The following is a 27,118-nucleotide window of genomic DNA, read 5'->3' as shown; positions in this document are numbered from 1 at the left end:
GCCTGGTTCCGGATCTGCTTTGAAACTGGTTTCAATGTCACCCCCACCCCAAAAGGAACTCCTTATGGGTTGTGGTCTGGCAAGCGTGCGGAGGTGTCTCGAATAAGAATTGCCCATAGAATTTTATTCCATAGACATAAGCTTCGGTTGCAGTGGCTGCTAATTTGGCTTCCCTTCTCCTGCCTCTGTGCTAACAGAGGGAGGCAGACATTCGTTTCAGCTTTCGAGAGAGGGCACAAGAAAGGAAAGTCGGAAGAAGCTATCGTACGCTCAAGACGAGACACCTGGCCAAATTTCTTTTTTAAAAAACCAAAACCAAAAAAAAAATGTTTAATACTGTTCCAGACCCTCACAAAATACTGATTCAGGATGGGAAACTCCAAAGGTGGTCAAGTCCACACGAATTCTCCATCTGGCCCCCTCCCTCCCAGCCTCCAACCCCGGCTACTGCTCTTTCCAGAGGTGTGCAGGCAGCCGGGACCTCCTCTCCCTGGATGATGTACAGAGCACAAAGTAAACTCGGCGACAAAAACAGTACAAAAGTTGCTGGCGGTGTTGGGGGGAATGTATGGCAGAGATCCGGCCCAGCGTTGGCGGCTGCAACTGATGTCCTGGTCCGGGATGTCTCAGCAGAACTGCAAGAAGTTGGTAGGATTGGAAAGAGTCAGCCAAGATGCCTCTGATTTTACCCCAAAACACAGAAGCAGCAGAGAGGGCTCTCTGCAGAATGACCGGAATTGATTTTCTTGCTGCTGCGCAATATTGGCAAGGAAGGGAAGGAACTTGGGAGGACAGAGAGGGCTGAAAGGGCAGGGAGAATGGCTTGAGAGTTGTGGTTTTTTAAATTGAAAAAAGTCACACTCTGCCTACTGGAATCCCATCGCAGCCATTATATGTCATGGACTATAAACCTTTTAGGCTGCCTGCCGAGGTCAGACTGAACACAGTACTTCTGTCTGCCAATGTGATGCCTTCCATATGTTGGACTACAACTCCCATCATCCCTGAGCACTGGCCATGCTGACTGGGGCTGATGGGAGTTAACAGTCCATCAATGTCTGCAGGGCAATGCATTGGCTAGCCCTGCTGTAGACAGAGAGAGAGGCAGAGAGTCCTCAATTAAAGATAACAAAAAGACCGAGCCACAGGAGCTCCATTAAAAGTGGTCTCAATATGAACATTACTGAAAATACAAGCTGGGGTCACTGCGTAGCAGCAAACACGGGCCAATGTGTAAACAATAATCCAATTCAGATGATAAAGTGCGTGTGAACTATAAAACAATTATCCAAACAGCGCGGGACAAGATCTATATGATCTATGCATATTCGCCAAGTGTCTGAAGGAGTACAATGCAACACTGGAGAGCTCATCCTACGTTGTTCAGGGAATTGTTTTATTCTTCACACGTGCCATTTCATCCAGATAAGAGGTTGGTGGAAGACGCCACAATGCAGGCCCTTAAAGGTAAAGGTAAAGGGACCCCTGACCATTAGGTCCAGTCGTGGCCGACTCTGGGGTTGCGGCGCTCATCTCGCTTTATTGGCCGAGGAAGCTGGCGTACAGCTTCCAGGTCATGTGCCAGCATGACTAAGCCGCTTCTGGCGAACCAGAGCAGCGCACAGAAACGCCGTTTACCTTCCCGCAGGAGTGGTACCTATTTATCTACTTGTACTTTGACGTGCTTTTGAACTGCTAGGTTGGCAGGAGCAGGGACCGAGCAACAGGAGCTCACCCTGTCGCAAGGATTCGAACCGCCGACCTTCTGATCGGCAAGTCCTAGGCTCTGTGGTTTAACCCACAGCGCCACCTTAGGTCAAATAAATAAAGGGAGTCAGGCATGCTTACCTTCCAGCGGTTCCCACACTCATTGCACACAACAAAAGTGGTCATTGGCTCGTCTGAACTGCGGGTTTGCACCTGTGTTGAAGGAAGGAAACACCTGAGGGTGAGTGAGACCTGTACCGCTGGTCTCCAAGGCTTGCCCTGTAGCAATCTTTCCACATTGCCTCCCATCATCTGCACTTGCTTGTTTGCCCGCCATTCGTTTTGGAACTGAAAACTGGTGCTCTAGCCAGCAGCAGCTCCACAAAAACTTGTTCTGAGGATTTTGGGAAGGGGTGAGAAGGCTTCCCCGCTATTGGCCTTAGCAAAGCTACCAATTACAACCCGTCCTGATGTTGCCACAGATGGAAGAAAACCCAAAAATCCCCTTTCACTTCCATCAGTAGAAGTGGACAGCTGTATTGTCCTTTCCGTCAACTGGCCTGGTACAAATCTGGGCTCAATCCTGACGGAACTGATCCTTCCACGGAGAAGCTGAAGACCCTCACCTTTCAGTGGGTTTCATGAAATGAGGGGATGTTCAGGACCTCAAGAAGCAAACCAGCAGGTCTTTCAGGGTGACCTGTGCACACCTGGAGTCTCACCTGAGTGTAAGTGCAGTTCTTTTTCTTGCACTTCCCACAGGTGAAGAGGTCGGTCTGGGTCCCTCCCGTCTTGGCCATCTGATGCTCCCGGATGGCCTCCTTCGTCATGGCTTTCCGGATTTCTTTCAGCTCGTTGCTGGCCATTTCCTTTCAGGGAAATAAGATAAGGGCACCCGCTCAGTTTGGCTTTCTCTCTCTCTCTCTTTTTAAAAAGAATACTACTTTCTTTAGAATTCAACAATAACAAAGGGGAAAAGCACAATAATTGCTACATCAATTCATTACAATTAACCAATTTTAACAATCTATAAATAGTAATAGAAAAATTACACAACATCACTTTTAACTTACTGAAGTTTTCATATTACACTTTTATCTCTTTATCTCTCCCTTAACAAATCAAAAAGAGAAAGACCAAGAAAGGAGGCACACAAAAAAGAAGAGGAAGAAGGGGGGGAAGGGGGGAGGAAAAAACAAAACCAAATAAACACATTTGACTTCCGATTACACTCATTGTGTTATTATTTCTACTATTTTTTCACACACAGTTCCAAATTATTGTATTGCTTTCTTTGTTTTCATCAGCTATCAAAAAACATTATATTTGTTGTTTTACAATGATCATTCTATTGCTGCCAGGAAGTATTTGTTATTGTAATGTTTTTCCAGATACTCTTTAAAGGTTTTCCATTCTTTCTGAACTTTCTGTTTTGGATAACCTCTAATTCTCCCTGTGCTCAGTTTGGCTTTCTCAATTTGCACACTAGCGAGCTGCGTTTCCGCTAAACGTGTTCAAAGACACTGTATAATGAACTTTTGTCCCACACGGTCATCAGAAACCGTGGAGCAAATGAGCTCCCCCCCCCCCCCCGAAAGAGCTATGATCTTAACCTTTTTGGTTCCACGGTGCAGCAGGAAGAGGGGGAGACTGAGAGGGGGAAAGCGGCAGATTTAAACAACAACAGAAGCTTGAATAAAACAGTTTGGAAGACACTGGCGGTGATGGGAAGAGGCAGATTAAAACAAGGTTGACCACAAACTTGACATGAGCCAACAGTGTGATGCGGCAGCTAAAAAAGCCAATGCAATTCTGGGCTGCATCAATAGGAGTATAGCATCTAGATCAAGGGAAGTAATAGTACCACTGTATTCTGCTCTGGTCAGACCTCACCTGGAGTACTGTGTCCAGTTCTGGGCACCACAGTTCAAGGACACTGACAAACTGGAACGTGTCCAGAGGAGGGCAACCAAAATGGTCAAAGGCCTGGAAACGATGCCTTATGAGGAACGGCTAAGGGAGCTGGGCATGTTTAGCCTGGAGAAGAGGAGGTTAAGGGGTGATATGATAGCCATGTTCAAATATATAAAAGGATGTCACATAGAGGAGGGAGAAAGGTTGTTTTCTGCTGCTCCAGAGAAGCGGACACGGAGGAATGGATCCAAACTACAAGAAAGAAGATTCCACCTAAACATTAGGAAGAACTTCCTGACAGTAAGAGCTGTTCGACAGTGGAATTTGCTGCCAAGGAGTATGGTGGAGTCTCCTTCTTTGGAGGTCTTTAAGCAGAGGCTTGACAACCATATGTCAGGAGTGCTCTGATGGTGTTTCCTGCTTGGCAGGGGGTTGGACTCGATGGCCCTTGTGGTCTCTTCCAACTCTACGATTCTATGATTCTAAGGTTTGAGTACGGCACAAGGGGGATTGGGAAAGGCTCTGCTGCGTTCGATTCTGCGTTGTTACCATCACTGCAATTTCTCCTTGTTAAAATTGTTTAAGATGCACACACACAACCAATCAGTGTCTCTCCTTCCCTGCTTTACTCAAGCTTCTACTGCTGTTTAAAACCACTTTTCCTCTCAGTGGGGCAATGGTCACACACAGAGACCGCTCTTCCTTGCCACCAAGGCCTTCCCTTAAACCCCCTCCCCACACTTACGGCAGACATGAGTTTCCTCCTTCCTGTCCCTTCCTCTGTCCCCTGCCTACCTTTAGAAATGGACAATGAAAACGGAATGATGCTGGACCCGGGCAAATATAGTATAGAGGCAACCCAAGGAGAATAAAATACAGAGCGAGAAATTCAGTGTGCTGCTACAAACGTCCCATCAGTACAGCATCTCTGCTTGCCTCATGGAGACATCTCCTCTCATCCCTCTGCGTGTGGCTTTGGGGTTCTCCCACCCACCCCAGAGCCAATGGGGGGCACAATGGGGGGGGGAGGAAGGCGGAAAGTCCGGCTGAGCTAGCAGAAGTTCTTGCAAGGGCTTCCACTAATAATAATAATAAATTTTATTTATACCCCGCCCTCCCCAGCCAAGACTGGGCTCATGGCAGCTAACACCTGGTATAAAAACAAATTGATTGAAATGCAACTTAAAAACAAGATTAAAATACAATATTAAAACATTAAAATATTACAATACAGTGGTGCCTCGCAAGACGAAAAGAATCCGTTCCGCGAGTCTCTTCGTCTTGCGGTTTTTTCGTCTTGCGAAGCAAGCCCATTAGCGGATTAGCACTATTAGCAGTTTAAGGGCTATTAACGACTCTTAAAGGCTTAAGGAATTAGCGGATTAGCTGCTAAAAGGCTATTAGCAGCTTAGCGCTTTAGAAAAAGGGGTTGGGGAGCGGGGAAAAAACTCAAAAATCGCAAGACATTTTCGTCTTGCGAAGCAAGCCCATAGGGAAATTCGTCTTGCGAAGCGCCTCTGAAAACGGAAAACCCTTTCATCTTGCAGGTTTTCCGTCTTGCGAGGCATTCGTCTTGCGGGGCACCACTGTACAGCCTCATTTCAATGGAAACTCAAATCAAAAACTTTTGGGGGGATAAAAACGTCAAGTCTTCACCAAGGCTAACTTTCCAGACTGGTCCTACATGGGCCAGAAAAAAGCCAGGGAAGTCCCCAAATAGGAGTTCCATCACAGGAGGGGAAAGGAAAGAAGAAGAGGGGGAGGGAATCAAATTGATTCCAAGCCAAAGGCCAGGCCCGAGTCTCTAATTTTGAGTCCACACCTTAAAATACATACTTTATCCTTTTAAGGTTTTCTCCTGAAGATGCATGTCAGAGCTGTCCCAAAGCATTTGACCCCTCTGCAAACGTCCCCCCCCCCGTTTTTTAATTTTAACCCTACACTGGATGTTCTTCCTTATCGACAGCAGCCGTTTAGAATTTTGGTAACAGAACTACATCTTTGTAAGATCAGGCCATTTAGTAGACTGGAGCAAGTCTCTCTGGGTTTTTCAGACTATGCAACCGTCCATCTCACCTCTGAGGTCATCACTGCAATTTGCTCTGCAGTAATCACTCCACACAAGACATTCTTTCGGAGGTCAGGGTTCTTGGAGTCCTTGAGGTTGGAGATACGGCTCCTGACCCGGTTCTTGTACTTCAAGTCTGTGTTCTTGACATCTTGGTATATAAGTTCAAAAGCCATTAAGGAGCACCACCGTCAGGTTGCCTTTGCCCCAGCGCCAAACATGCTAGCCTGACAGTCTAAACCATGGGTAGGGAATCTAAGGCCCGGGGACTGGATCTGGCCCAATCGCCTTCTCAATCCAGCCCGTGGATGGTCCAGCAACCAGTGAGTTTTTACATGAGTAGAATGTGTGCTTTTATTTAAAATGCATCTCTGGGTTATTTGTGGGGCATAGGAATTCGTTCATTTCCCCCCCTTTAAAATATAGTCCGGCCCCCTACAAGGTCTGAGGGACAGTGAACCGCCCCCCTGCTGAAAAAGTTTGCTGACCCCTGGTCTAAACCAAGGTTTGGGTATCATGGAGAACTCCTAGGACCCTGTGGGTGGAAGAGATCACCTTGGAAGCCCCTCGGCCAGGCACCTTCAAAGATTAAGAGGAGGAAGACTGCCAAGTGACCATGAAGCCTTCATTCCCTGCTCCTCAGGTTTCCTAGCCCACATTCTCCTCTCTGGGAGCTCTCTCAGCACCTTTACTACAACACCCTTCATAGGACAATAGAGAACCCATAGCCCAGGGGCTGGGAACAGGATCCAGCCTGCAGCTCAGATCCTTATGTCCCCTAACCCCCAAGGGCCAAATTTGACTACCCATCTGCCAATCGGCTGATATTACAATGGTGGCAGGCAACACAGCGCTTTGGAGGCCCGGCAATCAGCTGATTGTTACTTGAAAGAGCCGTGCACACCTCTTTGCAAGCCCCTTACTAAGAGCCCTGCACTGCCTTGTGAAGTCCCAACAATCAGCTGACAGTCTGTGCCTCGGAGGGAAGGTGTGTGATGCTTCTGCAGCGCCACCAACCAGCTGATCATCAAGACTTCGGAAGCACTGAACTTGGGATCGTCTGGTCTGGGATCTGAACTTGGGATCTGCAGCACTTCCAGAGCCCCAGCCCAGGCAGCTTTTGATCTGCCCACATGACACCAGGTGATTGGCAGGTGGGTGTGGCTTGATCAAAATGGCTTGGTGGGCCAAATAATAATAATAATAATAATAATAATAACAATAATAAATTATTATTATAATTATTAATAATAATTATTATTATTATTATTATTATTATTATTATTATTATTATTATTATTACATTGTAGATGACCGGCCTCTCGAGTTAAGCTCTCCTGCTGAACCTATTCTTATCTCTGGCTCCCAGAGTGTCCGGCTTGTGGTGCTCCACTACTGTTCTGTTGTCCTGCCATTTTCTTAAAAGCGAGGGATTCTTGGTAACCTCAAAAACTACATTTCCCAGGATTCTTTGGGAGGAGGCCCTACTAAACTGCTTTTAAGTGTGTCATGGCATAGAGAAAGTTTAAAGTGTGATGTTTGGGAGTCTGCCTTTGAAATATCGGCTGCCCTACACCTCCTTTCCGATGCTACAAACAAAGCAAGGATATATTCTTCAATCTGGCCTGCAAGCTGCTCGCAGTCGGCACCAATGGTCACATAGTCATCTGTGAAGAAACAAGAAAACCGAAAGGTAGCCGAGACTACATTCCCTAAGCTAGCCATTGCCTTCACACTTCGGCACCAGGTTCCCGCTGCACTGAAGCAGAGACTCACATTTCATGCAGTGTGCCCATCAGCACCATTTGTCTACATACAAAGTTATGGGGATGGACTAGAAGGCCTCTGCGGGTCCCTTCCAATTCTATGATTCTGTGAAAGCTCAGAATTTACTAGTGCTTGCTATGAACACCAGCAAACACGGGCTGTTTTGAAAAGGGCACAGATTCAGGAATGCAAGGAAGACGGCGCTGATGGAAAGGAGAAGAGGTGAGGGAAAGACTCGCTCCTTTGCTTCTTACTGTCCGTCTGCAGAGCGGAGGTCAGCATTTCTCTGCATTTGTTGCGCACCGTATCGCACGTGACAGGCACTGGTGGGAAGGTGGTGATCTTGGGCGTGGTGGGGGTCTTCGGTGGGTCCTGCCTTTTGGCGGAGCTGGAAGAGAAATGAAGCTGGTCAAAATTTCTCTGCTCATTTTGCAGAAGTCAAATCGTGAAAGTCTAGGAGGAAGGTGGGCTTGCAGCTATAAAATAATAATAATAATAATAATAATAATAATAATAATAATAATAATAATAATTTATTTATACCACCACCCCATCTGGCTGGGTTTCCCCAGCCACTCTGCGCGGCTTCCAACAGAATACAGTGGTGCCCCGCAAGACGAATGCCTCGCAAGACGGAAAACCCGCTAGACGAAAGGGTTTTCCGTTTTGGAGGTGCTTCGCAAAACGAATTTGCTATGGGCTTGCTTCGCAAGACGAAAATGTCTTGCGATTCCTGGGGGTTTTTTCCCCCTCCCAGCCTTTTTCCCAAGCCCCTAAGCCACTTAACAGCTGTTCGCTAAGCCGCTTATCAGCTGATCTAAGCCGCTAATAGCCTTTTAGCAGCTAATCCGCTAATCCCTTAAGCCTTTAATAGCCGCTAATAGCCTTTTAGCAACTAATCCGCTAATCCCTTAAGCCTTTAATAGCCGCTAATAGCCGCTAAACCGCTAATAGCGCTAATAGCGCTAATCCGCTAATGGGCTTGCTTCGCAAGATGAAAAAAACCGCAAGACAAAGAGACTCGCGGAACAGATTCTTTTCGTCTTGTGAGGCACCACTGTATTAAAATACAATAGTCTATTAAACATTAAAAGCTTCCCTAAACAGGGCTACCTTCAGATGTCTTCTGAAAGTCTGGTAGTTGTTTTTCTCTTTGACATTTGGTGGGAGGGTGTTCCACAGGGCGGGTGCCACCACTGAGAAGGCCCTCTGCCTGGTTCCCTGTAACTTGGCTTCTCGCAGCGAGTGAACTGCCAGAAGGCCCTCAGCGGTGGACCTCAATGACCATGCTGAACCATGGGGGTGGAGACGCTCCTTCAGGTATACTGGACCGAGGCCAACTCCCATCATCCCTGACCACTGGTAGTGTTGGCTAGGGACAATGGGAGTTGTAGTCCCAAAACTGCTGGAGGGTCGAGTTTGCCTATGCCTGCTCTTGTCAGTTGCGTTTCCTTTCAAAGGAGGGCAGGGTAAAGGTAAAAGGTAAAGGACCCCTGTACAGTTAAGCCCAGTCAAAGGCGACTATGGGGTTGCGCCGCTCATCTCGCTTACAGGTCGAGGGACCCGGCTTTTGTCCAGGGACAGCTTTTTCCAGTTCATGTGGCCAGCAAGACTAAACCGCTTCTGGTGCAACAGAACACCGTGATGGAAACCAGAGCACACAGAAACGCCTTTTTACCTTCCCGCCGCAGCGGTACCTATTTATCTACTTGCACTGGAGTGCTAGGTTGGCAGGAGCTGGGACAGAGCAACAGGGATTCGAACCGCCAACCTTCTGATCAGCAAGCCAAGAGGCTCAGTGGTTTATACCACAGCGCCACCTGCGTCCCAGTTGGAGGGGGGGGCTTTGAGTGAGAATTCAAACTAGCCTTTGACGTCCTTGAACCATCCAACTGATTTGGATTGCATCTCCCTGACCGGGACTGATGGGAGTTAGAGCACTGGTTTGGCAAAGGCTGATTTTGAGTTCCATAAATCAGTTCACACAAGCTTCGAACAATCCAAAACCTTGAAAAACCAGTGCAAATAGATGTAGAGCTTCTTAGCTGTTAAGCTTTTGTCCGCATCCACTGGTCAAACAACTGCCGAGTTCCTTTATAGTTGTGATGTCCATTCTAGCCTCTTAATTTGTGCTGCACTAACTTGTACTTCCAGACACAGCACAAAGGTAGCCTTATTATAGCACAATATTACAAGGTAGCCAACACCCCACATTTCTGGAACTGGAACCAGTTCAGAACGTGCACAGCCTTTCCTGATTCAGACACTGCAGAAAAATACTCCTGATGGCATCTCACCTCAAATCTCCTAATAATTGCTATCAATGATTTCATCTAGATCAGGGGTGAGGAATCTTTCCCCCTAGAGCTTACACGCAATTGAGCATTTTCAATCATGAACAGGTGTTCTGGAAACAGTGTGAAGCAGATTTCTAAAAATAATTTTATTATTTATATAACATCCATCTTGACTGGGTTGCCCCAGCCACTCTGGGCAGCTCCCAACAATAAATCTCTCTCTCTCTCTCTCTCACACACACACACAGTTTTTTAAGAAGAGCATGGGTGGCCATGTGGGGAAGGGGGTACCCCAGGGCTAGGGATGGGATTGCTGAGTTTCTGTACCCTCTTCAAACTATTCCCAGGAATTCTTGGGGGATGGCCAGGTTCATGGCATGCTGCTAAAATGACAAGGGGCTCAGAGGTCCCCTCCAGCCAACTGTATGGCTTGCACCGAAGCTTTCTGTGGACAAACAGAACAGCTTTCGAGCTGCGCAATAGAACATCACCTTCCCCATGCAGTTCCTCCTGTTCCCTTAAATTTGATCTGGAGAATCCAGAGACCCCCATGGAGCAATTTTGGGGGTGCACGGGGGGAACTGTAAGAGGGAAAGAGGAAAGCGAGTTCCTGTTGCACGAGCAAAAATTTGCTTGTGCAACACTGGATTCTGCCCTATGGGTATATCTGCACTACAGATTTTTAAGTGACTTAATGAGCATTACTTTTTCCCAGGGAGTCCTGGGAAGTGGAGCACTGAGCAGGTCTACGGAGGGGATTGCAGAGTCCTCTGCATGCTCAGCAAACCAACTCCCAGTATGAAATCAAAGCAGTCTCCTTGGCAGGTATGCTCTGCAATTCCCTCACCCCCTTCTGCTATAGCCGTTTTTGCTTTGTTTCATTCCCACAGAAAGCAGGAACGTGAGCAAAGGTCCGCATCCATTTATCCCTCTTGCAAACCATGTCAAGAGCTTCCAATCTGGGGACCCCCTCCCACACTTTCACAGCACCTGGGATGAGTTTTAGAACACCCCCGATATGCTTATTTCCTTGTGGCATCAACATTAGCTCCCATCCCATGAGACTTGGAAGGGATCCTAAGGGTCATTCAGTCCAAACCACTGCAATGCAGGAAAATGCAAGTTATCCCTTACAGGGATCAAAACTGCAACCTTGACATTACCAGCACCATGTTCTAACCAACTGAGCTACCCAGTTGCATTAATCTTCCCATTCATTGGGTGTCGTATAGTTCCACCTTTGGCAGTGAAATGAGAGCAACAGGTTCTGTCTCTGAAATCTCCCCATAGGTTTCGGTCTCCCGTCTGAAACTGCAGAGAGCTGATGTCAGTTAGTGTAGTGTATATCTGGCTTGCAGGCTAGATATAGCCTTCGGAGGGTTCCCACTGGCCCGCAGTTTATCCTCATTCCCCCCACCTTGAACGCCCCCCCCCGCACCGTTTCCTGCTGGTTGCAGAGGGATTTCTCTCCCTCCCCCTCCCCAACACAGAAATGCGGCAAATTGCAGGCGCAAAGGCCTAATCCTGATTAACTGTGTGGAGGTTTTGACTCCTTAGCCCCCTGGAATTTGCACTGCGATGAGAGACAAACTCTAGAGCTCATCCTTGCAGGGCTTGCTACCACCACCGATCAGTGGTGGCAGAAGCCTTGCTTGTTGCTTAGAAAGCCGCATCTTTACCTGTACCATACCTGCCGTCACATGTCAGGTGTGGGCCAGGTGGACGTGGTTTGGGCAATAAAAGCTTTACAAATTTAACCCTGCCGGGCCTAATTTGGCCTGTGGGCAAGGCTTCCCACTGCTGCTGTAGAGGGTAATGTCTCTATACAGAGGCCTCTAGTAACTTCAGTCATGAGGGCAACCTGCTGCCATAGGCGACACCACTGAAATACGATGCATCAGAACTGGGCAAACTAAGCTCTTTGACAGCACTTTCTTCCCAGTGAATGGGTAATTTAGAGGAACAACCAACATACTGTGACTAGTGGACTGCCATCTCTAGAAACCAGTCACAGCATCAACCCTCTGCAATAATCTCTCAATACATACTTTAGAAAAGCCATCTGTTGGATATCTCGCACAAACCTAAAAAAACACAATTTGTTATAGAGACCTGTTTGGATACTTGAGAGAGTTATCCTTCTCTGTTTGTTGACTAGCAGTTTTAAAAGATGGCACTTTTACAATATATCGATGGTATTCTGACCTATATTTGCAGTGTTTCCAATTTTATTCACGGTATCTTCCGATTTCCGTAAACTGCTTAGGAATGTTTGCCGGAAATGTTAAGAAATATGTAACTTTCTAAATAAAATGCGCAGGGGACATCACTACAATCTCCCCGTGTGCAAAAAAAGCCTCCGCTTTCTCCGATGTCCCACTGTAATCTCTCTGTAATCCATGGCCCCATGCTGAGATAACAAAGCTATACAGATATTGTTTCGATGGCTGAACCACAATCCATGTGCTTTGAAAGCAATTGCCGAGCAGCTGTAAGGAAAGGCTGCAACAAATCTCCCAATGGGAATGTCAGGTCCCAGATTACGGCCACCCAAAAGCAGCAATTTTCACATCGCTTTCCCTGGAGCCATTCCAATAGCTTGGCTGGAACCTATAAATGCTTATTACAACATCTTGCCACCTTCTGCTAACTTAAGTCAGCACTGCTGTTTGAATGTCCATAAAATGATATGCTCAAGGAAGCTGCACATGAATGGCTGTCACTGGATTTGGGCAACTGTAGGACTGGTACTCCAGCTCCTAGCGTGAAACCTTTTGTTGCTTCCCAAGGACAGCCGGCCTACTCATAAAGCCAGCGTTCCAAGCTGGTCAGAAGAACGCTGCTGCATTGAAAGCCTGTGTAGTTTGGTTGGACCATCCATAATGATCTGGGCAGGATGCAGAATTGATCTGCCAACATCGCAAACAGTTAAAAAGGTCTCACTACACTTTTCTTTATGCCAAGACACAGTGGACGGGTGTGGCTCTTCAACCAGTTTATTTGCTAGTCGGTCAGGGCTTGATCAGACCAGCGAATGACCCTGGGTTTTCCCACCCACCTTTTATGTTGGCCTTCCTCTACCACTGCTCAATTGAGCTGCTCTATAGGTCTCTGCGAAATTAAAAGACAGCTGCTTCTTGGGAGAAAAGCAATGACAAACCTAGACAGCATCTTAAAAAGCAGAGACACCACCTTGCCAACAAAGGTCCGTATAGTTAAAGCTATGGTTTTCCCAGTAGTGATGAATGGAAGTGAGAGCTGGACCAAAAAGAAGGCTGGTCCCCAAAGAATTGATGCTTTTGAATTCTGGTGCTGGAGGAGACTCTTGAGAGTCCCATGGACTGCAAGAAGATCAAACCTCTCCATTCTGAAGGAAATCAGCCCTGAGTGCTCCCTGGAAGGACAGATCCTGAAGCTGAGGCTCCAATACTTTGGCCACCTCATGAGAAGAGAAGACTCCCTGGAAAAGACCCTGATGTTGGGAAAGATTGAGGGCACAAGGAGAAGGGGATGACAGAGGACGAGATGGCTGGACAGTGTTCTCGAAGCTACCAGCATGAGTTTGACCAAAGTGCGGGTGGCAGTGGAAGACAGGAGTGCCTGGCGTGCTCTGGTCCATGGGGTCACAAAGAGTCGGACACGACTAAACAACAACAACAAATAGGTATCTAATTTCCACTTCCTCTCCACCAGGGCTGGGCGTTTCGGCTTTTCAACATTGTGCTTATCATCAGCCAAACATCACGATATAGTGACACATCGCGATGTTGAAAAGCCAAGGGAGGAACAAGCTGCGTCAGCCCCAGAGCCTGTGAGGCGCCAGGGTGTAACCACCTCAACTCCATCAGTAGGAGTGGCGGCAGTTTCACCTCCAGGCGCTGGCAGCGGAGGGGCTTGGGAGCGACGGTGGTTTCACCAGCGCCATTGCACTCTGGCCCTCAAACCAGTGCAATACATCACCCAGGCCTACTCTCCATTTATGGCACCCTGATCCTCATTTGATTGGAAGGTGGCAGCTATACAGAGTAGCAGATGGAGCTTTCAGCCCCATAGTTCGATCACAGCCAACAGAAACAATGTCTCTCCCCCCCCCCCCCCGATTTTACAGTGTGCAAGTTTTAAACAAACATTTCCTAACACTTCAATGCACATGGGAATCAGCATTCACTGGCATTCAGAGGAGGTGTTGTTTTTAATTAAAATAATTGGGACAGAGGAAAACTCAAAACACACAGCTGCATTTTGTCTCAAGAAAGCCCAGTGACACTATTCCCCTGAAGAAGTCAAGTAAGTAAAGGCTTAAGCCTGAATGATAGGTGCAAGTACTGAGAGTGCTGCTACCCTACAGACCACCATAGGAACATAGTTCAATGAGGCTAGTTCAGTGAAGTGGCTGCCCCTATGGTTCTGACCATTTCAACCTCACCAACACAAATCGGAAAAGGAAGGGTTACTTACACTGAGATAGTTGGGCATGCTCAAACCTCATGAGAGTCATGTCCTTCTACACCTGATGTCCACCAGTACGAACCTAGCCTAGACAGCCTCTGCATATTTCCCAACCTGACAAACTAGGAAATGGAGCAAAATAATGGAAAATCTCAACTTCTTTCCTTCCTGGTTAAACAAAATTAAGGTTCTGCCCCCTGCCACTGTGGAGTAAAGTCTTTAAGCTATAAAATCAGTGTCAGGTAAAGGGTCAAAATCCAGAGAGGTTTACAGAAGGCACCCAATGAGGAAGCAACCGCCAGCAGCTCTGAAGGCCGCACGTCTTGTGTACAGGAAGAAACACACCACCCCTTACTGCAAAAGAGTCGCTTGAGAATGGGCCTCATATAGAGGGCTGGTCATATCCGAACCCTGGCTATTTAGGGCTGTGTGCTGGATTCGAATGAGGCCAGAGTCAAATCAGGCATAGGTGTCCGTCCTTAGGTGCTGGAAAAGTCATGTAAAGACAGCCACAATTTCCACAGGTCAGGTTGGATTGGCCCAGAGTGATCTGTGGTTGGCAGGGGAGAAGACCTCAGGCAGGAGGAACAGGCAGGCTGGACACAAAGCCACCTGAAAAAGTCCAGGACCTACACTGGTTAAGGTGGGCCCAGCACCACAGCTCTCCTTCCTACCTGACATGACCCCATCCCCACCTATGCAAGGTTCAATAGTTGTTGGCTGGAGGCATAGATCCTGTGGGGTTCAAGTGCTGCTTAGCAAGAGGCTTTCCTGTGGGAAAGCAGCTTATGAACCAGCAGCACCACACAGAATTGGATCCTCCCGCTTAACAGCTGTTAAGGGTAGGATCTGATCCTCCCCAGATCCAGTCCTGTACAGAGCCATGCGCCACCAATCTTTTAAAAGGTTTCTTATGGGATTAAAAACCCATAGTCCTGTCCCCACCTCTGAATTGCTTGGGGATGATTCTAGGGTGGGGGGCTCCTGGGGCGGGGCAAATCACCCTGATCCAGGGGCCACAGGCAGATTGCTATTAACAGTCTGGAGAAGAATGGTATCAACATAACCTGGAGCTGAGAAGTTGCAGAATTGTTGCATGGCATACACTTTCTATTTAAATAGAATTTTGTCCCATTGTTCTGCTGCAGCTGAGGGAAAAAGGACAACTTCTCTTTTGGTGTCAAAACTAAGTGGAAAGCGACAATGGGAAAGAGTCTTGTGGCACCTTAAAGACTTAACAAATATTCATTCATATTTTAATTTTATAATATACAGTGGTGCCTCGCAAGACGAAAAGAATCCGTTCCGCGAGTCTTTTCGTCTTGCAGTTTCTTCGTCTTGTGAAGCAAGCCCATTAGCGGATTAGCGCTATTGACAGTTTAAGGGCTATTAAAGCCTATTAAAGGCTTAAGGGATTAGCGGTTTTGCTGCTAAAATGCTTTTAGCAGCTTAGCGCTTCAGAAAAAGGGGTTTTGGAGTGGGGGAAAAACTCAAAAATTTTCATCAATTTTCGTCTTGCAAAGCAAGCCCATAGGGAAATTCGTCTTGCGAAGCGCCTCTGCAAACGGAAAACCCTTTCGTCTTGCGGGTTTTCCGTCTTGCGAGGCATTCGTCTTGCGGGGCACCACTGTATATATTATACGCACACATCTGCTGAAGTGAATTGTAGTCCATGAAAGCTCATGCCATAATAAAATTTCTTAGACTTTACAGTGCCAAAAAGCATTCTGTTGCTTAAGCTGCAGCAGCCTATCACAGCCACACCTCTGGGTAAGTGTACTTGGGGGAGGGAGGAGAGTACAGGTTAATACGTGGGGGAGGGGGGCAGAACCCAAACACAAAATAAATCAACAAAAACGGAAGTGATGTTTTTATTAATAAAGGATGAGCATGAGAGAGAATAAAGGAGGAATGAAGGTGAATCAAATAATAAACAATGGTAATCAAAATAAACTCACAAAAGCCACTCTGTTTTGTAGACATTTATTTTTTTTCCATTTACAATTATAGCATTTTTAAAAAACCACACAACATGATACCACACTGATAGTTCTATCTGCAACCACTATTTTCTATTCCTCACCATCATAAATTAAGGGCAGCCTTAATTTGACTATACCAAGATCAAAAAGTTTCCCATTCCAACAGGCAAAGTAAAGAAATCAAAATTAATACCAAAAATGGAAGAACGTTAGGGGCGGGAAGAGGAATACGATGTGCAAAAGTGCCACCTCTGGCTAACGGGAAACATTATTACCTTTGGTCTCTCGAGTCGCCACTCTCCTTTGAGGAGGAAGTTGGCAAGGAGGAATTCTTTTTCTTCTCGTCACTTTTATCCTCTGAGGCATCTGAATGCGGGGCAATGGCAAAGGAAGCAAGAAGTAGAAAAAGTTAAATCAAGAGGAACTGCAATCTTCTCTGCATGGCAGATGCCCAAGGCTGCCTGGCGTTTGATCACCCTTAAGTGAGCTTCTCTAGTGGCCCGGCCCTATAAAGTTCTAAAGCAACTGTTTCTAGGACAGTGTGACTACTTGATGTGGCCACGAATTGGATCGCCCTTCCCCTTCTGCTCCAGGACCAGTCATCTGTCACATGACCCTGCTACACAAAGCAGCCGCTAAGACCTCAGCTCCCATGTTTCCTCACGAGATGCCACACTCAGAAAACAGCTTTAAATTTTAGGAGCAGGGCAAATGCTGTGACTCAGCTTACACACTCAACTAGCACAATTATGTTCTACAGTGGTGCCCCGCAAGACGAATGCCTCGCAAGACGGAAAACCCGCTTAGACTTAAGGGTTTTCCGTTTTGGAGGTGCTTCGCAAAACGAATTTGCTATGGGCTTGCTTCGCAAGACGGAAATGTCTTGCGAGTTCCTGCGGGGTTTTTTTCTCCCCCCCTCCCTTTTCCCCAAGCCGCTAAGCCACTTATCAGCTGATCCGCTAAGCCGCTTATCAGCTGATCCGCTAAGCCGCTTATCAGCTGATCCGCTAAGCCGCTTATCAGCTGATCCGCTAAGCCGCTTATCAGCTGATCCGCCAAGCCGCTTATCAGCTGATCCGCTAAGGCCGCTAATAGCGCTAAGCCGCTAATAGCGCTAATCTGCTAATGGGCTTGCTTCGCAAGACGGAAAAAACCGCAAGACGAAGAGACTCGCGGAACGGATTCTTTTCGTCTTGCGAGGCACCACTGTATCAGCTTTCGGACTGCTTTGTGCGGGAACAAAGGTAGTTTTGTCACTAAAGCAGGCAGAGGGAGCCCCAATCCCTACCTACATGCTCATTTCAGCAACCAATGAGCCTTTGAGAATCAACCATGGGTAGAAGCAAAAAAAGGAGATAGAGGAGCGGGCTGTTGCTCCCCCCCCCCCGGCAGCTGATTGACCACTAATGGCCACAGATAACTGGGGTAGACAAATCCTTGCTCCAGTCTAGGAGGGCTTATCTTACGTTCTTGAGAATCTATCCAAACATGCTTAGTCCCTCACCAAGGAGTTTCTTCCAGGCCTTGATAAGCGATTTGGCAAGTGCGATCACATCTTCGTCTGTGCTTTGCTTCCGGAGTGCATTCACAGACATCCCAATGCGAGTGGACTGCAGATCGTGAAGGAAGAAATCACCAGGTCATCATATGACCAGCTAGACAGAAATCTCCACAACAAGGAAACCAGTGCCCAAACAAGTCAAAGCAGCAATAATGAAAGGCTAAGACCAAATCTCAGACACGCCGCACTAGCTTTACTCCATGAAACAGTAATTGTAATGCTGTGTGCTTTATAACCCTTTTAGCATTCATCACATTCTCCCCTCCCCTCCTTACCGCATAGGACCTTGATTTTGTCCTCCACGGCTCTGGGACATCAAGGACTTCTTACAACTAGAGACAGGACACTGTGCGGCATAGTCCAAACACTAGAGCCCAGAGAGTCATGCAAAGGAACTGATAAGCAGCAGGGTCGGGACAAAAGAAAATAAGCACTCTTTCGTGCAATTTCTAGTTCAGTTAAGGAATTCATGGCCACAGGATGAAAACTAGGAGATGGAACTTTTTTTCTGTTTGGCTCAGGAAAAAAAGGGAAGTCTAGTATTGGCTTCTAGGCATAGCAGACACCGTGGGTGGATTAGATGGGCCTGGTCTGATCCACAAAGGCAGGTTGTATTATCAGTTCGGCTACCAAACACAGAGATTGCCACCTTTTTTTTGGCCCAAGGGATGCAGTCACCAGTAGCCAACCATCCAGGGGTATCATGTCAGAGCCTCCCGCTCCTCCTCAGCTGACCTTTGTTGAGCAACGGGGTGTGTGTGTGTGTGTCACGGTCTCCTCCTAACTCATTAAATCCAATGTCTAGGTAGGGAGCAGCTGAGCACCTTGCCAACTACATTTTTTTCCCCTTTTTGTTGTATCTACCCAAATTGGGAGAGGATCTTGGGGGGGGGGGGGGGACCATATTAGGCCCCTGGGTCACACACCTGGAGATGGGAGTGCTTGAACTTGGGATCTTCTGCCTGCTCTACCACTGAGCTATGGTATTCCAATATGTGACCGTGCAGCTTACATAAAACAGACTAGCAGGTGTAGAGGGAGAATTCACGCTGGCAGAAGGGTAAAAGACAAATGGTATCCATCCGCATGAATTACCTGCAGCAAATCCAGAGTTATTGGCATACTTTTCAGCTCCTTCAGCAAATCCATTGCCCCTTCCTGGAAGGAAAAGGAAATCAACAAATTAACAGAAACTGACAAGCGAATTAAGTCCACATTGCTTCTATGTGATCATCAGAAAACAGGCACAGCAAATTAAGAATGGAATTCCTCAAACAAGGTCAGTTGCGTCTCAAATCCTTTCTCGAAAAGAAAGATCCCCAGCCGAACCAGCAATTTTTGTTGCAGATGACCGCAGCTGTAAACTGTGTAACATTTCACAAATCAAGATAGATTCCAACTTTTTCCACTGTGAGGGGATTTTCACTCTGGCATAGATCAGTATGTGGCTGAAAATGCAGCCATTGCAGTGTAGGAGAAAAGCATGTTTGAGATATTCATTACATGTATATAATTTAGAAAATATTTCTGCACCAGTAAAACAAGCTGGAGTTTCCAAAGCCAAAGACCTTTGCATCTGTCTGGATGAGGAGAGAATCACCAATGCCAGCCAAATGGAAGGCTGGATCCACAAAAAGGGCAGGGTGGGGGTTCACAAATACCAAACAAAACAGACTTCATGAGCTGGCGGGGCTGCAGGGAATTAAAAAAAAAAAGCCCTCAAATGATTTATAGAAATTTAGAAAATGAAGTTAAATAAAACCAGAGATTTTAAATGATCTTTAATAAAGCAGTGGCACCTGGTACCCTTGAATCTGTTCCTCCGCCTCTCAATTGATGAAGGAATCTGCACAGGCTGATTTTTTTGCAGTGCTAACCAGACACACATCAGCCTGGAATCTATCAAGACTGGTCAGCAGCTCCTCTGCCTGTTCCATCAGACAGGGACTGACTTGCTCAGTTCAAAGAGTAAATATTCTGGACTCCTAGAAAAAGGAAGCTCTCTAGTGACCAACTGCAAAGGCAGAGAAAGAGGCCTAACCCGACAGACTCACTGCCTTTTGATCTCTTACTCTCCATAAAGAGGGTCTGTTTCATCTCTGAAAGGGATGCAATCGCCAGAACAATCTGACAAGGAAAGAGGCCATGGACAGCTCAATCTGAGCAAAGCTGCAAGGCCCAGGAACTACAGCAATATCCAGAATAAACAATCTGCTCTTTAACAAAGCTCAGTCCCTTTTCAGCTTTCTGAAAATCCATTCGAGCCAGGCCTCCCAGAAAAAACACAGGGAGGGCCAATTTCTGCTTTCACTGAAGGGTTTTTAATCGTTTCTTTGAATAGCAGTATGGCCAAGATAACAGTAATATCCAAGAATTGGCTTTATCCATTCACCATGGGCCATTCTAACCCCACATAAGGCAATCCAAAAGGCAAAGGCTTTTTTTGGCCACAGAAATTAGGCCAGTGAAAGATATATTGGAGCTCATATGCTTTTTTAAGCATCTTTGTGAAATACAACACGTATTGCAAGAAAATGAAAACTTATTGTGATTGTTTGTATTTAATAGTTTAAAACGTTTATTTTGTACACTGCCCTTGAATCAAGCCTGATGAAGAGTGGTATATGAAAATTATTTAAATAAACCAAGCCAAACAAAAACAACTCAGTCTGATTGCTACCAAGCCAGCAGGAGGACTCTCTGCTGTTCTCAAGGAGGCAGGAAAGACTGGGAACAATTAGTGCTGGAACAGTATGCATTCCTTGTATAAAGCAGTTGTCTGGGAGGAGAAAAAAATCTGCATTCTGCTCTCTGCATGGAAAGGAAGGAAATTCTAAAAAGTGGGGCACCCAGAGGAATAGGACAAGAGAAAATGGGGTGTCCTGTCCACTTTTAGTTCTGGGTCCTGGCTTCAATACTTTCCTGCCCAGCCCGCCACTTGTTACCTTGAGGGTCTATGGCCCTCAACCGAAAAAAGGCTCCACAACCCTAGTCTGGCTGTTTTAAGAAAAAGCTAGCGCACATTTGAAGCACCCATACTCTCCGCCAAATCTATACTGCTACTCACGTTTCTTCTCTCATTCACAAATGACTGCCAACTGTACAAATCAACCAACTTTGGAATGAGCAGTGCTGTCCAATCAATCCCACAGCCTGGAGTCTAGACACCCAGATGTAGCCCCTTACATCTAGAAACAGCTCTTTGCCAAACCTGCTAAAAAGTATGCCTTATTACTTGAAGAATGGGTTCATGTGGAAAACAACTGCTGAGAACAGAGAAATGCTGGTGTCCAGACATGGGCATGTATGGATTAAGGTAACTTACCTCAGGCAGCTCCATCTGCCATTTCTCATCTATGAAGACGTACAGGTCTTATTTCAGAAAGTGCATCATATGCACGAATCTTTTTCAGTCTGTACCTGAAAGTCAGTCTCTGCTTCAAGGCATGAATTAAAGGGCTGAAAGAGATCTGTGTGTTCTTTCTCTCTTTACAAGCAGGATTGTGCACTACAAGGTGAAGAAGCGGGATTGCAAAGGTGATGAGAGCAGACGCAGCAGCCCTCACTCTGTATGTACTGCTTTAAATCAACAGGAGGAGTCATAGCTGTCAACGTTTCCCTTTTTTAAAGGAAAATTCCCTTATTCCGAATAGGATTCCTCGCAAGAAAAGGGAAAAGTTGACAGCTATGGAAGGAGCCTGTGGCCCCTTGACATGTTGTAAGACTACAGTTCGCATCTGCCCAACCAGCACAGTCAGTGGCCAGGGATGATGGGAGTTGTAGTCCAAGTAGTGCATAGGGGCCTCAGGCACTCTCCCAACATCAGGAACCTTGAAAAGAGAAAGGGAGTGGGAATTTTCTAGGCGGAGCTTACAGCTGAGCAGAGCTGTACCACTTCAGTTGTGGGAGTGGGGGGGAGCTCACCTCAGTGAAAGCTCACCTATAAAAACACCCTCCGCTTAAAACTTACACATAAGCAAATCCTAGCCCTGGCTATACAAATTAATTAATGTACCGGTAGAGTGTTCCATCTCAGGAGCCACCCCCCCCACACACGCCTGAAGTGGTACAGCCCACACTGCCTGAGCTCTCTCTCTTAGCCTGACCTACCCCGCAGGGTTCTAGTTACAGGTAGGAAGCCGTGTTGGTCTGCCGTAGTTGAAACAAAATAAAATTTGAAAAAACTATTTTTTTTAAAAAAAAAAATCTTCCAGTAGCACCATAGAGACCAACTAAGTTAGTTATTGGTATGAGCTGTCGTGTGCATGTATCTGAAAAAGTGTGCATGCACATGAAAGATCATACCAATTACTAACTTAGTTGGACACGGGTGGCACTGTGCGTTAAACCACAGAGCCTAGAACTTGCCAATCAGAAGGTCGGCAGTTCGAATCCCCACAATGGGATGAGCTCCCGTTGCTCAGTCCCAGCTCCTGCCATCCTAACAGTTCGAAAGCCCGTCAAAGTGCAAATAGATAAATAGGTACCACTCCGGTGGGAAGGTAAACGGCATTTCCGTGCGCTGCTCCGGTTCTCCAGAAGTGGCTTAGTCATGCTGGCCACATGACCCGGAAGCTGTACGCCGGCTCCCTCGGCCAATAAAGCGAGATGAGCGCCGCAACCCCAGAGTAGGTCACGACTGGACCTAATGGTCAGGGGTCCCTTTACCTTTTTTAAGTTATTGAATGTATGACCAACTAACTTAGTTGGTCTCTATGGTGCTACTGGAAGGATTTTGTTTTGTTTTTGTTTCGACTACCTTGCAGGGTTATCGCAAGGAGGAAAAGTTGCACAACAGCCAAGGATGGGCAGGATACAAATGTAATAGGCCTGCATAAAATGAAATGAGCATATGCAAATGAGCACTGCACAGGCCCTTATCGAGGAAGAGAAGGGCAACCCTTTCCAACCAAGGGAGGGGCGTGGCGAAAAGCAGCATGCAAAGCAGTAGGCGGGCGCGAGGGCCGCGTGGGCGGAGCCAACTGCCGAGGAGCGCGAGGAGCGGTGGGCGGAGCCTTCTGTACCTGAAGAGGGGCAAACGGAGATGCGGGCTTCGGTCGGCGGGGCGGAGCTAAAGACTGGGAAGAAGAAAGCGAGGGAGCGTCGGGGAGGCGAGATGGGCGGGGCCACGTCTCCGAGGGGTGGGCGGGGCTAACTCCCTCAGGGCGGCGAGGGGAACGTTGTGGGCGGGGTTAAAAAGCTGAAGGATGGGAATGCAGAGCGCGGAGGGACTGGTGGGCGGGGCCAATCCTTCCCGAGACGCGGGCGGACGGTCGCCATGGAGACCAAGGGGGGGGGACGCTCCCTGGTCAAAACGGAAAAACGGAGGGGGGAGGGAAGAGAGACGTTACCTGAGGAAGCTGAGGCGAAAGGCGGGGCTTTTTTGAAAAAGGCAACGGGAGCGCGCGCGCGCGCGACCCACCGAGGGGCGGGGCCACGACGCTGTGTGAGTGTTTGGGGGAAATCTTTCAGTCAGCGGCAGAAGAGGCTCACTCACCGCGTTTTTCTTGGCGACCATCTTGTCCAGCCGCTTGGCGATACGCACGACCTCCTCCTCCCCGCCCATGGCCGCCGGCTGCTCGGCTCGCCTAGGGCGCGTCGCGATGCGGCTGAGGGAGCCGTGCCGCAGTCCGGCGGGCCGCGGTGAGGAGCCGACGAGCTCGCACGCCGCCGCCTGATTCCGCCGTGCGCGCCGGCCCGAGGCACGACGGGAGACGTAGTCTCGTCGCGCCCCACGGGCCGCTTCAAGAGCGTGGTTCGGCGCGGGCCGGCTGCACTACCGCTCCCAGAAGCCAGCGCGCGCGGCACTGTTTTGGTCCGCGAAGCATTGTGGGAGGTGTAGTTGGGCTCTGGGCGGTCCCCCGTGGTCGGCGGCTGAGAGGAGGACTACAAGCCCCATCAAGCGCCTCGGCACAGCGGGTTGTGCGAGGCTGAGGGGAATACTAGATAGCAATATTTCGGGCGAAGACGACGACGGCGCTGCTGTGTTTAATTTATGTTGTGTGGCTTTCTACCATATGTTATAGCGCAACCAATAAAATTATTATTTATTTAACAAAAAGGGGGAAAGAAGAAGCACGGGGGGAGGGGTATGGGACCGAAGCGTCCGTGAGGAGATAAAAACGTGAAACTCAGCCCACAAAAGAAAACACGAAAAGGCATGAAAGAAAAGCACGGATATAAAAGAATAGGGCTCAGGAAAAGGTGCTCGAGGGCAGCTCAACCTGACGGGGTTTTTTATTTCGCTTCGTAAAATGTAGATACCGCTTGTAAGACTACAAATTAGGTGGCAATGCCTTAATCATGTGCATGTATTACAAGCCACTAGGAAATCTCCCATCTTTATCAAGGGGAATACTAACCTCTTCTATAACTGTAATAGATAAGCGTTGTATTTCTAATAATCTCAAGAACCCATTTCCCTTTGGCATCCTGCTACCACCCTTACTGTCTGTATGCTCATATATATATATATCTTTTTTGTGAACTGCCCTAAGACCTGGGTATAGGGCGGTATATAAATTCAATTATTATTATTAATAATATGATTAGTAAAAACCCATTAAGACATTCAGAAAATTAAAATCAGCAGTATGTCAAGAAGGCATATATCCCCCATTCTCAGGCATTCCGGTTATGGGGGGGATCATAAATAGGCCCTGCTGTGTGGCCTGATCCAGGAAACTTCTTCCTAGGGATGAAAAGCATTCTGAGCACTCGGGAAATTCAACGCATTGTGAAGACTGATATGGAAGAGGGGGGAATGTCTTCTTCACCTTCTTCTTCGCTACAATATATCCATTTGTTTCCAATTGTCAATGTCAAAAGGGACTAAAAATCTATAAAATTCATAGAAAATCAACATGCCAATTTGCTCAATTTCTCTAGGACTCCATGACACCTCCCCTGTCCTCCATAATCCCTCAAGCAAGGTGTCAAGACCCTAATCCTGTCAAATCACTCTGCCAAGCCTTTCCTCTGGGCAATGCCAGGTGGCAGACTATGCATACATCGACCATTGTCTTCTCATCACCGGTACTCAGGATGTGCTTATCTGCGCATATCTCCAGCTCTGCATATTCCCCCCTCCCTCCTCCATATGTTAAATCTGTGTAACCCAACCTCTTCTTAATGTATTCATGATGTAATCTGTGTAACCCAACCTCTTCTTAATGTATTCATGATGTAACTGGAATGTATTTTGCACTGTATTCTGGGACATGGAGGGAAGTTTCAAAAGTTCATGTCACCCCTTTCTCGCTGTTCAATCTCGCCTTGAACCTGTTGCGCAATAAACTTGGATCTTCTGCAGTTTGCTCCTGTCTCCGGCTGAGCTCATTTTCCTCCGCAGGGGCCCGCGGACTTAGTCCGACGAGCTGGGTGGCAGAGCAGCCTCGGACCCAGATTTTACCGTAGCAAGACACAACAACAGTGAGGTGTTTCAGGGTTGCATGTTGCCAGCCAGAGCCGGGTCTTACTCCCGGTGAAGCTGTGTTGGAAGATGAGCCCTTTTGAGAGGCACCGGAGGAGCCAACCAGATGCCCGTAAGGAGCCCACAGCGCTATTCCACGCTTGCGGATCCCAGCAAGTGGTGTTCAGGTGGAATACAGGGCCGGCCCACCCATGAGGCGAAGTGAGGCAACTGCCTCAGGCGGCAGGATCACCAGGACAGCGGATTGTCATGTCAATCTTTCTTCCCCTCTCGTTCCTGATGTTGGTCTTCCCTCCCCCCCCTTCTTCCCAGGCGGGGGGAGGGGTGCCATTTTGGGGTCTGCCTCAAGTGCCCAGATGCATTGGGCCGGCCCTGAGGTAGAATGTACCCATTGTGGCTGGTAGCCATAATAATAATAAAATTTATTTATGCCCTGTCCTCCCCGGCCAGAGCCAGGCTCAGGGTGGCTAACACCAATAAAATCACAGTAAAAACAATGGGGGGGGCAATTTAAAATACAGGTTAAAATGCAGCCTCATTTTAAAAGTAGCCGATAGATCAAGACCATAACGGGAGGGAAACATGAGGGTCAGACTGAGTCCACACCAAAGGCCAGGTGGAACAGCAATCGCCCCATCCATGAATTTGTCTAATCCTCTTTAAAGCCATCCAAGCTAGTGGCTATCACGCATCCTGAATCTTTCAACGTTCGGCTCCTTGTATTAGGCAAGAAGGGAAAAATACCTTTGTCAAGTTCTCTACATCACGTTTTTCTTGAATAACCTAATGGGACGTTTATTCCCCTACCAAATATGTCAGAAACTGACAAGGGCAGTTTTGGGGAACATTTTGCTACCACAAGCCAAATCCCAATATGTCTTGGAATAACAAAATGTCCTAAAACCATGTGCGTTGTATCAAAAGATGGGCACTTCTCTGCTTCCTTGGGGCATTTAATTTTTTATTTTTATTTTTTGCAAAACCAGATGACTCGTGGGAGAAGAAGGATAATAATCATTTATGGGATATTTTTGCCTCCCACACATTTTGTTTACAGTAAAAAAACCACATGGTAAGAGGCTAAAATTTGGGGACATTGTCCACCACTGTGATGGTTTCAGTTTGTTACAGGGAAGCAGACAATATTACCCTTTTGATATCCTGTTGACGTGACCTGGGGGGGGGGGGCGGAGTGGCGGGCTAAAGAGTCAGCAAACTAAAGAGAGGGTCATGGCTGATTTCTGTTTAAATCCAGAGCTGCCTCTATGGGAGAAGCAAGGCCCTCTTTGAGTGTTAATGCTGTGAGTCTCTCCATCGTAAGCTCAGGTTGTGTATGTGTGTGAATAAACCATATATCATAAAGACACCCCAATCTCCTGGTTAAGCATGCCTGGAAGCCCTGGAATATCGCACTGCTCAGAGATTGGGGTGACGTGCACAATATGTTCCCTGACAGCCTTACCTTTTAGACAGCCCTGTACCCTTAAACAAGTCTCTCGTCTTTTTTCACAGTGCACACTTTGTATTTGGAAATGGTGGCAGGAAAAATCAGCCCTATTTATGTATCTCCCCAGTGATTCCCAGTGTGCATCACCCTGCCATCTACAATAGGGATAAGGAAGAAAAGTTTAGGCCATGGAAGAAGATGATGCTATATTGAATTTCTTTCGTGGAACTAGACCCATCACTAACGACCAACTTAAACTAACTTGAGCAGAAATCAGAACAAATTGGTTACGGCACAATCAGATGCTTAACTTAATAAACCAGGAATTTGTTGAAAGTACTTCATACCATAACCAATTTTGAAATCCTGGTTTGCAACACAGGAAAAGGTGCCAAGGGATTAGTGTCTACAATTTATGCAGCATTGTCAGATGTCCCCCGCCTACTCTTAAAATAACCTGGGAGGCAGATATCAGGATAGAGAGATTGGTTAAG

General features: G+C 47.2%; 1 protein-coding gene across 3 annotated transcripts; it reads right to left on the bottom strand.

The window, feature by feature from the left end:
• Positions 1-293: 293 nt before the first annotated feature.
• On the bottom strand, positions 294-23,532 carry TCEA2 (transcription elongation factor A2). 3 transcript variants are annotated; one of them, XM_083447647.1, is made up of 11 exons: positions 23,243-23,416; positions 21,071-21,099; positions 18,841-18,903; positions 17,689-17,794; positions 16,460-16,550; positions 7,711-7,844; positions 7,300-7,356; positions 5,698-5,852; positions 2,430-2,576; positions 1,849-1,920; positions 294-635 (listed from the first exon to the last, which is right to left on the bottom strand). In XM_083447647.1, the coding sequence occupies exons 2-11, from the start codon at positions 21,083-21,085 to the stop codon at positions 627-629; spliced, it is 849 nt and encodes a 282-aa protein (XP_083303773.1). In that variant the 5' UTR covers positions 21,086-21,099; positions 23,243-23,416; the 3' UTR covers positions 294-626. The 3 variants fall into 3 exon arrangements, with proteins under 3 accessions (XP_083303773.1, XP_083303772.1, XP_083303774.1); XM_083447646.1 differs by lacking the exon at positions 21,071-21,099 and having other exon boundaries at positions 23,243-23,532; XM_083447648.1 differs by lacking the exons at positions 21,071-21,099; positions 23,243-23,416 and adding an exon at positions 20,813-20,835.
• Positions 23,533-27,118: the final 3,586 nt, after the last annotated feature.

The sequence above is a fragment of the Podarcis tiliguerta genome, assembly GCF_965153285.1.
Source record: "Podarcis tiliguerta genome assembly, chromosome: 6".
Classification (NCBI taxonomy): Eukaryota; Metazoa; Chordata; class Lepidosauria; order Squamata; family Lacertidae; genus Podarcis; species Podarcis tiliguerta.
Note: the sequence above shows the minus strand (reverse complement) of the source record. Positions and strands in the feature narration are given on the sequence as shown.

Bases quoted from the DNA above. Each gene is read 5' to 3' on its own strand.
- TCEA2 (XM_083447646.1), bottom strand. From the start codon at position 23,311: ATGGGCGGGGAGGAGGAGGTCGTGCGTATCGCCAAGCGGCTGGACAAG. The intron at 7,845-16,459 runs GTAATAATGTTT...TTTCTCTTCCAG, and splicing joins GGCGACTCGAGAGACCAAAG to CTCCGCCAAAAGGCAGGACC. The intron at 5,853-7,299 runs ATATCCTTGCTT...TGGCTTTTGAAC, and splicing joins TGCAGGCCAGATTGAAGAAT to TTATATACCAAGATGTCAAG.